The sequence below is a fragment of the Schistocerca serialis genome, chromosome 6, assembly GCF_023864345.2.
Source record: "Schistocerca serialis cubense isolate TAMUIC-IGC-003099 chromosome 6, iqSchSeri2.2, whole genome shotgun sequence".
Lineage (NCBI taxonomy): Eukaryota > Metazoa > Arthropoda > Insecta > Orthoptera > Acrididae > Schistocerca > Schistocerca serialis.
Genome location: NC_064643.1, coordinates 146,444,914 through 146,461,235, shown reverse-complemented (window position 1 = coordinate 146,461,235; position 16,322 = coordinate 146,444,914). Strand labels below are relative to the sequence as shown.

The window sequence follows — 16,322 nt, the reverse complement described above, 5'->3', positions numbered from 1 at the left end:
ACATTATTTGTAAAATTTGTTGAAGCCGCTAAGTGCTGTCATTCTCAAAATCAAGACATCGGCGTACATGGTTTCTGTCTTTAACACCTGACTTATTGTGTTAGATCTTTAACGTAAGATTATATCTCGAGTAGATTATGACAATAGTTGCAATTTTTGATGTCGTTCGGTAGTTATATGAAATACTGAAAATCAGATTTTTGCTTCAACTGGAAGCCATGAGATAGACAATCCAAGTGGAACCGTGCGCCCGCTACATCCGTTTAGTAATATAGTTTCAGGAGAGAATGGAGTGAACTAAGTATAGTAACTACTGTATTTATCTACGTACGGTGATGTGTTTGCAATGTATCTTTCTCGTCAAAGTCAAGGCGATATGGTATTCCACTACGATATTGATATAGTATGTTACATAACATTCATTTAATTATGTTTATTTTGTGAGTATTGTTATTTCAAGGACAGTTTCGTTAATGCATAAACTTGGCTGCAGAAGCTTATTGTAGGCCACAACCAAACATCCCCCGCTGCACGGCGGGTCTGAAGTGCGCCTATCCGCCCTTGGCAATTATAGATCACCGCACGCCCTGTCTAGCAGGTGGACACATTCTCCAGGTGGACACCCTTGCAGCCTTTCCGCCACCCGTCCCAGGCTGAGAAGCGCCGCTTGCGGTAGATCTTCAGAGCGCACTCGAAGTCGTCGTACAGGTCTTCGTTGAGCAGATCTGCAAAAGGAGAGCGCACTCTGTACACCCATCCCGATACGCTAAACATTTCACTTATCCCATGGGTCTTTACTTTTTAACAGCGTGTTTAATTTTCAACTCTACTCTTAAGTAATTACTAAAAATCGCAGAACTGTATATTCTGATGTTTAAAGAGAAGTGGAGTGACCCCTGCTGAGCAGCAAACACTCAGCGGTCACGAACAGGTCGCTTACCTTCGCATTTCACGTCACACTTATCAGGGTTGAGAGAATCACCACACCAGTACTGGTTTATCTGCAACAAAAATTTTTGTCATCCAACACTGACTCGCTCTTCTGCATGCCATATTAGTAATACCTTGCTTTCATCCGTCATTCTCAAACTGATCGAAGTTCTAGCAAGATAGTCTGGCATATTGGGGAGCCAGTTCTTCTGTACATGTAGAGAGGAACTCAGTACTAATTCCACCCTTCTACACATGTGACATCAGAAAATGGTTCATATGGCTCTGAGCACGTGGGACTTAACATCTGAGGTCATCAGTCTCCTAGAACTTAGAACTACTTGAACCTAACTTACCTAAGAACATCACACACATCCATGCCCGAGGCAGGATTCGAACCTGCGACCGTAGCAGTCGCGCGGTTCCCGACTGGAGGGCCTAGAACCGCTCGGCCACCGCGACCGGCCATGTGACATTAGAGGACGGGAAATATGGAAACGGGAAATCTTACAATCGATATCATTAGTGATTACCGATTTTAGGCAGGTCACAAAAAAAGTCTGGAGAATTAAGCAGGAAAGTCAGCGTAAAAGATGAATATGACATAGAAGATGATGATCAAGCGCGTAAATGAGTTAAGGATGAACAGGTGAGACGGCCTTAGAAACTACTGAGTTATTTAACGATAACTACTGAGGTATTAGTATTTAACATTCATTCCTTAAAGTCCGCCGCCTGGCCAGTTTAATTTCAGCTGTTAGCAGACAACAGTAAAATATCATGCATACAAGCAACCATTTAAATGTTATAATTTTCCCATGGTCGCATTCTTTTCACCTAATATTTACCTGAAATATGCCGTAATTTGAAGACAGATCTGCATTTTCACCAACGCGATCTGTAGTTAGGTAGCTCTCGCTCTCTGCCAGACAGACCCCTGTTGGAGATAAAAACGATTCGTGTTAAACGAAGGGACACACTACAACATATCTCGAGTGCGTAGGTACACACACACACACACACATACACACACACACACAGTACTTGCTCATCTGAAACATCGGAAAATTGTAAAATGAACGAACCATCAACTTGCAGTTTACGTCATCGCACAGCAATCGTTTCACTTAACTAGATATCAGTCTGACACTTAAACATCTACGTGCGCGCACACGTATTTATGTAATTAACAGAAAACAAGCCAACGGTATTTCATCATACTGTGTTATGGGTTACGAACACCATTTGCCCACCTTTTGCGTCTTGCCGTCACGATATTGGTTGTGATGAGAAGCTCCGAATGTTAGATTCTTGTCGCTAGCTGCTGATGGACTACAGAAACAGACTGTGCTAGGAAACTGAGCGAGTAATTACATCAGTTACATCCCTTTGCCTCTAGTGTTCTATTTGCCAACCGTTTTCAATTTCGAGCACTGAGGATTTGGAAAGTAGGAGAGAGGTAGTGTCTGAAGTAATCTTGTGAGGGCATCTCATTAGTTACCTGCACAGCTCAATCGATAAGAGCACTGCCCTCAAAAGGCAAGGTTCCCAGTTCGATTCCTGGTCAGGCACGCAGTTTTAATCTTAAAGGAAGTTTAAAAACAGGACACACACTGCTGCAGACTGAAAGATTCAATTTTCGTCCAGAATTTGATTCTGCTGAAAATGTCTTCCTACAATTCGTGTGTGATGTCTTCACGTTGGACACTGTTTTGCTCCATAATGATGCAGACTGAAACCTTATTCAGAATGCTTTTTTTTTTTTTTTTTTTTTTTCATAATGACGCTGGAAACTGATCCACTGCAGTATGAATCGAACCTTTTTCAAAAACATTTATCTTTGCGGCCGACATAGAGTCAAAACCATAAAATTTCAAGCTCCTGTGAAGTGACTCATCACGGTTGCGTAGACAGCATATGTACCTGAGCGAAACACTAATGTCCAGAATTGTAAGAGTGTTCATGGCTTGTAAAGGAGCTTCGTTACGGTCATTCCAATTAAGAAGGAAACTAGCTGATCGACGTATGTTTCGATAGGGACATTTCAGCCAGTCCGTGTAGATAATAGTAACGAAGGTACAGAATTAGGACACCAAAGGATGACGAAGACATGAAGTTGCAGCAAATGCTTTTGGAGAAAGGAAACTGTATCCTTTCCAAAGCAGTGAGAAAGATCAATTTGAGGTGGTCCTCAGGAAAATAATACAAGGACGACCTGAAGCTGATGGTTGATGGATCCCGTAAGGTAGCTAAAAAAAAATGGCTCTAAGCACTATGGGACTTAACATCTGAGGTCATCACTCCCCCAAACTTAGAACGACTTAAACCTTACTAACCTAAGGACATCACACACATCCATGCCTGAGGCAGGATTCGAACCTGTGACCGTAGTAGCAGCAGGGTTCTGAACAGAAGCCCCTAGAACCGCTCCGCCACAGCGGCCGGTAAGGTAACTCATTTTTCATTGTCTCTTGAGTAGTGGTTTGTAAAATTCTAATGCATTCTGCACATCTTTTAATTCAAGATTTGAAGACTATTCTCACAACACGATAAATTATAAGTCAGATGGAAAAACAATTATTTATTCTTTAGAATAGTTACAAGCTGAAGAGGAAACTGACTCTTACGCGTGTATTTATTTTTCATTTCAATTCATTCACCACTGGACACCGTCGGAAAAGAAAATGGCACCTAGTCATGAGTGGGAAACTCATCGATAGGCAGAGATAACGTAAGTAGTGGATGAGATGAAGTGTATGGATCCGCCAGCCAGACGCGCAATTATCAGCACCAGTTTAATTTTGCGGCTTCTGAGTAACGACAAATTAAGTGACATTTTCTCTCTGACAAGTCTACATAAAAATGCAGGAATACGAGGGTCGTTCAATAATTAATGCAACACTTTTCCTCTAAAAGCCAGATGGTTTTATCCAGGACTCCAGTACAGCACATTATTCCCCACTCTTTTGGCCTCAGACCCCCATTTTTCAACAATCCCCATTCAATGCGACAGCCTTTCACCATCTTACTTGCAGCTCCTATGTGCCAACATGGCACCACTCTACTGGTCGACGTGGGGGCCAACGTCATGCTGCATCAGTAACCTCCCCAGCACCCACGTAGTGGTTTCCGTGGAGTGTATCTTTTATTGGGCCAAATAGATGGAAGTCTGAAGGTGCAAGGCCCAGGCTGTAGGGTGGATGAGGAAGAACAATCCAATGAAGTTTTGTGAGCTCCTCTCGGGTGCTCAGACTTGGATGAGGCCATGCGTTGTCATGGAGAAGGAGAAATTCATTTGCGCTTTTGTGGCAACGAACGAGCCGAAGTCGTTTCTTCAGTTTCCTGAAGGCAGCACAAGACACTTGAATTGGACGTCGCATCATAAGAGAGGACATCAAACAGAGTAACCCATTCAGGGTCCGCGAAGACCGTCGCCGTGACTTTACCAGCTGAGGGTGCGGCTTTGAACTTTCTCTTCGGAGAAGAGGTGGTGTGGCGTCACACCTCGGATCGGCATTTTGTTTCGGGTTCGAAGTGGCGGACCCATGTTTCATCACCTGTGACGATGTTCAACAAAAAATTGTGACGATTAAACTCGTAACGTGCAAACAATTCCGCACAGATGTTCGTTCGTTATTATTCATGGTTTTCAGTTGGTCAGCGAGGAACCCAGCGGACACATACTAGAGTACCCCAACCGGTTGACAAGTGTGTCAGCACTAGCACCGTAGACGTCCAGGTGGGCAGCGAGATGTTTGATTCTGATCCGTCTATCAACTCGAGTGAGAGTGTCCGCACGTTCCAACACTGCAGAAGTCAAAATTGTGTGCGGCCGTCCACCATGCGGGAATCAGACAGATTTGAACGACCTTGTTGCGATGATGACACACGCCTTGCACAACGACTCACCGCGCTTTTGTTCATTGGCAGGTCTCCGGAGACATTCTGCAATCGCCTATGAATATCTGCGATACTGTGGGTTTCCGCCAGAAGAAACTGAATGACAGATCTCTGCTTGGAACGCACCTCTGTTGTACTCGCCATTTTGAAGGCTACGTGTAGCCCCGCCGCATATCGGAGCTTCATGAAACTGAAGAGTCTGAAGCGGAAATATTCTACGATGTCCCATGACAAATTCTGCATTTTTCAACCGAAACTGGCCCAGAATAAGATGTGTTGCATTATTTATTGAACGTCCCTCGTAAAACTCTTCGTATCTTTGGTCAGAGCTTGAATAGGTAACATCTGTAACTGAATTAGTTTCTGTGTTAAGTCATATTTTCATGCATAATGAAATATTAAGAAATGGGGAAGTGATTATTCTTTTGAATAAATGACTTCATCGGGTCTTTACTTTCGTAGTAAGATGAGGTAGGCGATTAGATCAAATTGTTACGGCAGTGTTGAATTATCTAACAGGCTTGTTTCTGTCGACGCATTTGCATACAGTAAAAAGTATATGAAAGAGTTGTGGGTCAAACTTTGTTATAATATAGAAAAGAATTTTGGATATATTCCTGTTCCACAAAGCACTATAATTTTACTGTCGGCGAATCGCCTTGCTTGTGTCCTCCCAATTACAAACTGACTTTTCACTATTTTCTGGGATTATGGGTAGAATTTTGTTCGAGGTGGCTGAAAATTGTGGTGATGAAGATTCAAACGACTTTTTCCTTCACTGAAAAGTGCTGAGGCAACGAAATAGTTTTTAGATGTGATGACAGCTTTGAGTATACTTGTAGCCTGGTGGCTCAGTGGTATAGTGCTAAACTACAAGCCGGCCGATGTGGCCGAGCGGTTCTTATACTGGAAGCTTCACATAGAAATTGTTGTGGAAAGGCGAACCAGAGAGAACATTTTAATCGCAGAACGCCTAGAGGATGCAACAAATCTAAAGACATTACGTAAGCCGGCGGTGGTGACAGAGCGGTTCTAGACGCTTCAGTCCGGAACCGCGTAGCTGCTACGGTCGCAGATTCGAATTCTGCCTCGGGCACGGATGTGTGTGGTGTCCTTAGGTTAGTTAGGTTTAAGTAGTTCTAAGTCTAGGGGACTGATGACCTCAGATGTTAAGTCCCATAGTGCTTAGACCCATTCGAACGATTTGTAAATCACAATCTGAAGATCCAAAGGAAACAACAATTTGACCTCATATTTTAAGGAGAAAAAAAGCACACTTGAAAGACTTCCGCCTTAGCAACCGATATCGTGAGAAAATTTGGGCCGTAATTCTGATCGTACGCAGTTACGACGTACTGAACATACAGCTTTTAAATTGGTCGCTAGCCCTCGCCCAACCCCGTTGCACCCGCTTAATACCCGAGCGCGAACTACTGTGCAACGTAGTGACAAATACAGCCCTCGTATTCGCAGGATGTTGTTGCGAGGAAAGACGAGGGCGAGGGATCGTGGCTAACGTATTTTGGAAACTTTCTCGATTTTCAATTCAATCATGCAAACCGCATTGAAGAACTACGGAACTCCTGCAGATGTACTTTACTTTAACAGTGTCAGCTTTACAACAGCGCTACGCTACTTCTTTAATGACACATTCATTTACACTGCATGTGTGAATCTCTACGCAAAATGCAACAGTTTAGACAATGATCAAAGCTCGTTACCAATAACAAAATAGTAAAAACAGTATTTCACATGTTGAAAGGCATCTGCTCCGTCACGGGTGTAGCCACTTCGGTACCAAGCCCACTGGTAGACGACCAAAATATTGGTCCTCATAACTGCCTGTAAGGAAGAGCGCATTTGGAGGCTGTTGGTACCCTTAGCTGAAGTTCACATCGACGCCCAGAAGTGTCGCGGAGTTGGTAAACCTGCGGACAAAACCCTCGATTACGCGGAAGTATCCTCTTGCGCCTGATGGTGTCTTAATCAGTACAGAAACCGCAGTGATTTTCACTCCGTGCTCTTGATGCTCTGACAAGCTTTTCTGAGCGGAAAACGAGTCTACAATCAAAATTATCGTGCTGTCTTCTCAAACGATTTTCGAGAACACCTTTTGTCATGACATTCGTAAATGTTCCTTGTTCATTCATCCAGAAGATGAGGCAACTGCTGAACTATTACGTGCATGAAACAAACTTTGCCTGACTCACAATCGAAACGTCCCGGTCGAATTTTTGAAAACTACAGAGATGGCAGAAAGTGCCCATCTGCAGATACCGATACCACTATTGTATAGATGTGCATCGTGTTATTGACGGACTGCAGGACTTTGCCGGCCTGTTTCGTTCCTTTTTTGACGACAGAGCGGTCGAACGTCTTCTCCAAATTAAAGCCGCTCTGATTCATATTGAATATATTATGTGTGCCGACCGTGTCCATAATAGCTGTGGTGTCAGAAATAAACTCTTCAAATGCTATAAGTATGGCTGTCTCGTTATCTACCGTAGATTTTTAGTTGTAGTAACACGAGATATTTTTTGCGATACAGTACCATGTTTCTTCTTGAAAGCATACATACATCCGGCAGATGCTTTAAAAATTTTTGATTCTACCTCCATTGCTGCTTCAACGCTCCACTTTCGTATATTAACGTCGTGGATCGTTACCTATTTTCTGTAAGACTATGCATTATTAAATTTGTCTTGACAGGTTGTTTTGACCTTCGAAAACTCTCATTGACCTGTACCCCAGTTCTTCACTCCAAATGTACAGATTCCTTTCATGTTTAAATAATTTAAAGTTCCCCTTCGCCGTCCTGAAAGACAGATTACCCTGTATTGCACTTTTCCAAAAGTTGACACCGTTTCGTGCAATCCTGTGCCACGAGCAGGGGCAACGTGGTATCCGAAGATACTACATCATTGACTGCCACGTTTTCACATCGCTGCTCCGTTGTACCAGTGAAGCTTTCGACGAATGTGACTGATGAAAGGGCTGCCTAATCGTCGTCGTCATCATCGTCTTCTATACGTTTTTCTCTGTATCTAGCACGCCTTCATTCGTGATGGTCTATGATTTCTTCAACGAAATTGAAAGGTATAAGTAGTAACACATAGAAAGTCCTATACGCTTTCGTTTGCTTTGTATAAAGGGTAGTCAGATAGCCGCATGTTAATGATGTTTACCAATCGCTACTTTCACTTTCATCGATAAAGTCATCGCCTTGACCAAACCTCCAACGCACCAACTGTCCAGCTTCCAGTTGTACGAGGTGTGGCTAGAAAAAAACCGGACTAGTACTGGTGAAACAATAAAACGAATGCAATAAGGCTGAAAGTCGCGTGGCCTGTCACGTGACTCTCGCTCCGCCTACTGCTCGAGTTTCATCTGCCTCCTGCACTCAGTCTGCCCGTGGCGTCTGTTTTAGGTAGTTGACGTTTTGTCTGTGCGTCGGAAAATGTTGAGTGTACAGAAAGAACAGCGTGTTAACATCAAATTTTGTTTCAAACTAGGAAAATCTGCAAGTGAAACGTTTGTAATGTTACAACAAGTGTACAGCGATGATTGTTTATCGCGAACACAAGTGTTTGAGTGGTTTAAACGATTTAAAGATGACCGCGAAGACACCAGTGATGACACTCGCACTGGCAGACCACTGTCAGCAAAAACTGATGCAAACATTGAAAAAATCGGTAAACTTGTTCGACAAGATCGCCGTTTAACAATCAGAGCAGTGTCTGAGTTAACAGGAGTTGACAATGAAAGTGTTAGGCAGATTCTTCATGAAAGTTTCAACATGAACAAAGTGTGTTCAAAAATGGTTCCAAAGTGTCTCACAATTGAACAGAAGGAACGCCGAAGAATGATTTGTTCTGACATCCTGGAAAACATTGAAAGTGATCCCACCTTCTTACAAAATGTTATTACTTGCTATGAATCGTGGTTTTTTACTTACGATCCCGAAACTAAACGCCAATCGATGCATTGGAAAACTCCTGGTTCTCCACGACAAAAAAAAGCACGAATGTCAAAATCGAAATTCAAGGCAATGATGATTGTTTTTTTTGACATCAAAGGGATTGTGCACATTGATTGAGTACCAGAGGGACAAACAGTGAATCAGCATTACTACATTAGCGTCCTGGCTACCCTACGTGAGCGAGTACGGAGAAAACGGAACGATTTGTGGAGAAAAAAGTCATGGATCCTTCACCAAGACAATGCCCCAGCTCACAGTGCGTTGTCAGTGAAGACGTTTTTGGCAAAACACAACATTCCCATCTTAGATCATCCACCCTACTCACCTGATTTGGCCCCCTGTGACTTTCTTCTTTTCCCTAAAGTCAAGTCAGCTTTGAAAGGATTTGAGACTGTTGAAGCAGTAAAAGAAAAAGCGACGGAAGTAATGTATGGAGTTACCGAAAATGATCTGCAGCATTGCTATGAACAGTGGAAAATTCGTATGGAGCGGTGTAGAGACCGAGGAGGAGAGTACATTGAAGGAGATAACTTGAAATTGTAAATAAATGTTTTTTCCAGCATCAGTCCGGTTTTTTTCTAGCCGCACCTCGTACTCCAATACAGCCAAATCTACAACAGGTGGCCTAGAATTAAGTCGGACAAATTTCAGTTGCTCTGTAGTTTTTAACACGACTGAAAGCCTTACGACGTATTTACTTATTTGCTTTATTTCGAGAATGAGTACGATTTATTGCACCACATTCGAGTAGTTAGATGTTTGTAATTGTATTTGTCTGTTTTCTATGTGTGGCAAAAGCAAGTACAGCTCAATGCAGAGTTTTATGCAATCGCTGTAGCTAACCACGCTTTTACACTTTGTTGAAAGAGAGGCGATATCCCATTCTCCTCGCCTACATCTGGCTGTTTCCACGAACACATCTCACATGCCGCCAAGCGTACCGCGAATATGCTTCCTTCACGGGAATAAGAAATGACATCACACAGAGGCACTGTAATCATTAATTGTGGTCGATGTTGGCATCTTGCTTAACACTTCATCCGCCAGTGCCGTAAATATTGTATCGATTTGGTGTTCCCCTTCTAAGTATAATGTTGTGCATTGGACGTCAGCAACTAACTCTTGCCTAAGTAGCTATGGTCCCTCGCGGAAGATATGCTGCGGATGATATATTCACTCTCCTGGAGGGTATTTAAATAGATAGAGGACAGAAGTTATCGTTAGGAAGATAGTGTTTGACGTCCGTTTGTGAGGGTACTGGTGTGTAGTATCTGTAAGTGGTTATCTTTGGAGGGCGACAATGCCCAGTGGCGCAGAGTCGCAAGCAGAGGCAGTTGTTGATTTATCTCTATGTTTAATAGTAGCGGCACATAGTTTGAATAATAGTGTGTTTATGTTTGTGCAGTGTGATGAAGGAAATAAATTAAATTTTACCAGTTCTTAATGCGTCTCCATCAGTTAGTACCACACCATTGCATTTAACAATGAACGAAGTCTCGATATACACGGTCAACTACACCAAGAGGATTGTAACATAATAATCATTAATTAACCCATATAATCTCCAAGGAGACGGGAGCTTATACCTTCAACCATGAGATCATCAGATGTCGAACACAAGTCCTTATTGAGGAAGAAAATAGGTCGTGTCCTTTCCAAAGGAATTGCCCCTCCGTTTGCCTTAAGCAGTTTAGGGAAACCACGGAAAGCGTAATTAGGATTTGAATCTCAGTCCTTCGAAATTCGACTCCAGTGTCTGACCACTGCGATACCTCGCTCGATAAATTATTGTTAAGTCCGGAACAGATTTAAAAGCGTAGGCAATTATTATATAGACGATACTAAACTGTTGATAAGAAGTGTACATACTCTTATTCCAAACCGTATTTGCCATTCTGGTAAACTAAACATGATTTAAGAAAGATGTGTAAAATGCAGGAGAGGCAGCTGGCAACGAGTTAAGCAGTGTGCATACGTCAAATGGCTGAACCAGTGACATTTTATAACCATTGTCCAGACTATCTCCCAGTTTAATGCATCACTCATTAACGCGTTCTGGCGAGACCATCACCGTCTGTGATAAAAAGCAAATTACGATGAGACGTGTATTCTGAATCACAATATAATGACGGCAAATACCAAAGATTTATAATACATACAATAGATGCAGATGCACTGTACCACAGCAGGATTAGTACTTCGACGAACTATCGATAATTGCATATCTCAACCACATTTGATGTTCAATATGAAGAAAACAGAACGGTGACTCGTCACACGGTGCTAAAAGACGTACGAATGCACTAAAACAAACTAAACAATAAGACGCAAAGAAGCACTAATCTTAATTTCTGTATATGTAAATGGTAATTTTCTCACTATTCAAATTCTTCTGACTTTAAATATAATAAATGTTTATTGTGCTTGCAAAGGAAGTTACGTGTGGTGAAATACAAAGACATCATAGATAAGTATGTGAGAAAGAAAAATTCCAGAGATATTCGTTATCAGCATGAACGCTGTTTTTCTCCTTCATTAGGAACGGAAAACTGCATCCAGTATGCGTCACCACGACTTCTTATGATACGAAGCTATTGCGGAGTCGAAATAGCTCAAAAGCAGAAGGTACCATTCAAAGCAAAGTGAAACCTACGAACTTTTTATGATAGGCTATATCAGTCGTTACCTACACTATCCATGTTAGTTCTCGTAACATCACACTAAGAGACTTTGCTTACTGACTAGCAAACTATCGGACTTTGCGCAATGACAACCAAACTATCGACTTTCAGGCTTAGGCCCCGAGCTATGCCGTAGATCAGTGTGTCACCAAAGCCCTTTATCTTCCCGATTCTGTTAGATTTCGATTGCTCGCTCGCAACGAGACAATAGCGTATCTCAAGCAGATTGCTAGTTCGTACATTTTCTAGGTGGATCCTTTCGTCTCGTATGCCGCAAAGTGTCACATTCTTACAGGAGGCCGCAACTAAAACACATGTACCTTGTGAGATATGGGTTATTGCAGTTGTATAGAGAATTATCAGTACTTAGTGGTGTAGGCTAACTTTCTGCTGAAGTTTATTGCTGATCTGTTTTGCTCTCTTCTTTCTGCAGAGCCTGTGATCCTGTTATCTATTATGCCAGTTCCTGTTTACCACATCATCCGTTCCGTGCTTACAGTACTGAGCGCTGAAGAGCTACAGTTCATGGTTTTCATTTTATTTGCGACTGAGACAGGATTCGTGTGTGTTCCTTTTATTAATCTCTTCCGCACTTTTTCATTTGTCTGAGTTCAAAAGTTATTAATAACTTATCCTCAAAGGCGGAATATAGTTTGTGGTAATATAGTAATCTGTAGTCTAACCCGAAGTCTAGGTTAGGTTCCAAGCTGAAAGTTTCATTTTCCTTTATATTCTGTTCAGTGGCGTCCCTTTTTCCATAATTTCCTATGAACGCTTGCGACAGGCATTTCCAACGTACCGGTACACTATAACACTTTAAGGTTAGAGCGGGGGCAGCTTCTCGTGAAGTTTTACCCTGTAAGCAAATCGTAACTTTTTTAAAGACATCTTTCGTACTTTCAGGTTTGTCGATATTTTGCAGCTATGGCTTTGATTGTATTCAACACACAGGGTGTACGAATAACGACTTCAGTCACAAATTTTTGTGCTTTATTAAATCGCACGATGTATTTCGGATCGTCATGATGGACCCACAGGGTCCGAAATGTACAGTGTGACATAACAGAACACGAAAATTTGTGATTGTAGGCGTTGCTTCTCATATTTGTTTATTTTTGTCTTTCTCTGACTAGCACAATGCAACCATCCCGCCGGATACTGGACTCGCATTCGGGAGGACGACGGTTCAATCCCGCGTCCGGCCATCCCGATTTAGGTTTTCCGTGATTTCCCTAAATCTCTCCAGGCAAATGCCGGGATGGTTCCTTTGAAAAGGGCACGGCCGACTTCCTTCCCCATCCTTCCCCAATCCGATGAGACCGATGACCTCGCTGTCTGGTCTCCTTCCCCAAAACAACCCAACCCATACGTAGTATCAATTTCAGCACGTTTTGCTATAAATTCCATCCATTACACCAACGCATTTCTGGAACTGAAAGGTAAATTCGCCGTTACCAGCACAAAGAAATCGTGATTTAGTGGAGCCACGGAAATGTAATTTTGAAACACCAGCATGGGGATTAGCACCCCACTCCCCATATGGAATTCAGCTCTATAGTCTTTGGTATTTATGGGTCCACAACCGCTGTCAATTTCTTGAGGGAAGTGATTTTCTCGCGTAGACTGTTTTATTTTTGAAATAAACACTTTATTTCATGATTTAGATATCTGGCAATTTCGCCCTCTTCGGCGTTCCTACTTGCATCACAGCAAAAATGTTTTGAGATTAGCATTATATATTGTACACATGCGAAGGTGTCTTTAATAATGATTTCGTTCTATCACAATAATTTCGGACACAAATATCTCAAAAGTGAAATCGATTTGCAATAATGGGCAAAAATGCGACCCTTATTCGCGTTTGCCACTGTGACTGCGAGTAACAGATTAAAAATACGTTAGTGTAACATTTAAAATAAAACTACACATGATGTGATCAGCGTATTGAAATCAATTGTTGCTTCCTCCACACAGAAGTGCGGAATATAAGAAGCTGTACGCCAGGCGGGGGCAAAGCTGCGCACGGGCCAAAGACCAGAATCTAGAGTTTTCCTACTTGTGAGTGTAGTGTGGCAGCCCTGCGTCTTCAGCTGCGAGCTTCTATGGTGGAAGAGTCTATGTATATACCATGTAATTGATGGCTGTTTGTGTGCTCTAGCAAAATCTCAAAGAATATGTAAGTAGATAACCTAACTCATTCTTTAAGCATATGTGTTAGTTTAATAGGTTACCGTATATCGCAGGTGATTTGGAAGTTCGGATATCAGCGGCAGGGGGCAAAGACACTACGAACTAGCTGAGGTAAATGTCCAGATGCGTACCTTCGCCCCAAGACGTTTGTCTTCTCTTTCTTTGGTTTTACTACTGAACGTGTATATTTAACATATTTAATGGACCTTAATTTATAGTTCACTATTTCACATCGGCTTGTTCAGTATTAAGAAGACTACTTCATGTTACAGAAACTACGAGAGAAAATGTTCTCCACGCCGTTGGCTTCTAAAACATTAGAGGAGGCTAAGAAGCTAATAGAAAATGGATTTTCCATTATAGATGCAGCTAAAAGGCATGGATGTAACTAATCCACACTACGTAAAAGACTTAAGGTAGGCTGTGGGGTAGCATCGTTCGGACGTTTCAATTGAGTATTTCCTGAGCCAGAGGAAACTTAAGTTGTCGGACGATCTGGATACTATGTCCTATGGCTTTACGTTTAGACACTTCCGACATCTGGCAAGTCAGTTTCCCAAAGTAATGGCGCAACTCACCAGTTTAGTGCAGAAACCCACGTGGCAGAAAAAGACTGGACTGGCTCATTCATCGCTCGTCATAATTTTAAGTTTGAGGCAACCGGAAAAAATCAAGATCGGAAGGATAATGGGGTTCAGTAAAGCACAAACGGAATTTTTTTCAGCTACTTGGAAACTTTGTAATCAAAGTATAATTTAAGTGAAAATGAAAAGAGAGTTCGCAATAACATTTCTTTATTAACGGTTTCGTCTTATCTACAAGTTATTTTCAGAATTTTTGCCCCCTAAGGCTTGTGCTGGCTCTTCGGATATTTCGTGATACCACGAAGCTGGTGATGACGTAAGCCATAGTCGGCCAGCGAATGGCACACTATTTAACCTGTGGCTCCACAGCCACCACTCAGTGTACAATCGTGGTATCACGAACAATCCGAGGAGCCGCTAGCACCAGCCATAGGGGGAGCCATCTTTGGCTTGTAGATGAGCCGAAACCGGTTAATAAAGAAATGTTATTGCGAACTCGACTGTTCATTTTCGCTTAAATATAGTATCAGGTCGCTGCTCTCCGTAGACCAGGTGGCCAAAATTTATAATTTTGCGCCCCGTCGAGTCTACTATGAAGACGAAACATGAGTACGACTGTACTGGGACAACTGCGGAAAAGTGTGACAAGAAAAGGCCAGATAACGATAATACAGTGTGTTTCACTGTTGTAAAACGTTGATGATGGAGACAATGATGATGATTTTTTATCCGTATGGCTTGGGCCCCCAGTTCGGACAGACCGTTCGCCGGTTGCCCGTCTTTCATTTTGACGCCACTTCGGCGATCTGCAGTCAATGAGGACGATAGGATGATGATTAGGACAGCACAACACCCAGTCCCTGGGCGGAGAAAATTCCGCGACCCAGCCAGGAATCGAACCTGGGCCCAGAGGATTGACACTCCGTCACGCTGACCATTCAGCTACCGGGGGCGGACATGGTGGTTTTGATTTGTGATGATGGTAAAGATTTTGACATAGTAAAGCATACAATTTAATTTTCGTTTAGCCTGTTCTAATAATTTCTTTGTGTGTCGAATTTTGCCCAATATCTATAGAAGTTTACCCCAAACCTGGAGCAAAAATACATTTTCATCATTTGTAAAATTTTGTTAAATACAACATTAATATATCATACAAACAATCTGCAACTTATGGTATCGTGTAACGTACGGGTATGATCCCAGGTGTATTGTCTACAATTTTCATTGTCATGTTATCGGGAATGTAGAAGGGAAAAACAGAAAAGTGGTAAGTGCACACTTCTGGCACCGCACACTTACAACTTTTACATACACTTCCAACTTTTTACTGTGATGCAAGTAACTGAAGTAGATTCATACCGCTCAAGGGGGCGAGACTAGCTGGCTAAAGCACGAAATTAAGTGGTTATTTCAAAACTAAAGCAGCCTGCGCGGGAAAACGACTTCTGCAAGAGTTCAGCTCAGGTGGTAGCCGCCCCCCCCCCCCCCCCCCCCCGGCCACACACACACACACACACACACACACACACACAGGCAACTGCAAGATCGAGACGTGTAGGTGTCTGGATACTCACAGTGTTTGACGAGGCCCACGGAGACGTTGTGGCGGAGTATCTCGTTGGCAAGCTCGCACCTGGAGATGACGCGGCCTCGTGCCACGGCGCTCAAGGCCACCAACAGTCCCGCCACCAACACCAGAACCTTCCCGTTCCGCATCCCGACAGGTACTGACTCCTTACTACTAGCCGAGCGCCGTCTGTCGCCAGCCGGCGAGCCGATCCGTAATCAGGTACAGCGCCACATGCGGACTCGGCTCTCAACTGACACCCGTGCCAGGTTTCTACGCACAGCTGCAATGACGTCACTCCAGGGGCATCACTAAAGCTGCGTCTGGGTACACCCATACACTGTCACTGCACGCCGCCATTTACCATGTCACAAAAAGTTAAAGGGTTTTAATTTTGCAAACCGCTGTGGCCGAGCGATTCTAGGTGCTTCAGCCCGGAACTGCGCTGTTGCTAAGGTCGCAGGTTCGAATCCTGCCTCGGGCATGAA

The 16,322-nt window shown here is 42.9% G+C and overlaps 1 protein-coding gene across 1 annotated transcript; it reads right to left on the bottom strand.

The window, feature by feature from the left end:
• Window positions 1-418: 418 nt before the first annotated feature.
• Window positions 419-16,047, bottom strand: LOC126483848 (lysozyme c-1-like). Its single transcript, XM_050107063.1, has 4 exons — window positions 15,842-16,047; window positions 1,779-1,867; window positions 941-1,001; window positions 419-725 (listed from the first exon to the last, which is right to left on the bottom strand). Exons 1-4 carry the CDS (start codon window positions 15,981-15,983, stop codon window positions 592-594), a joined length of 426 nt encoding a protein of 141 aa, XP_049963020.1. The 5' UTR covers window positions 15,984-16,047; the 3' UTR covers window positions 419-591.
• Between the last annotated feature and the right edge of the window lie 275 nt (window positions 16,048-16,322).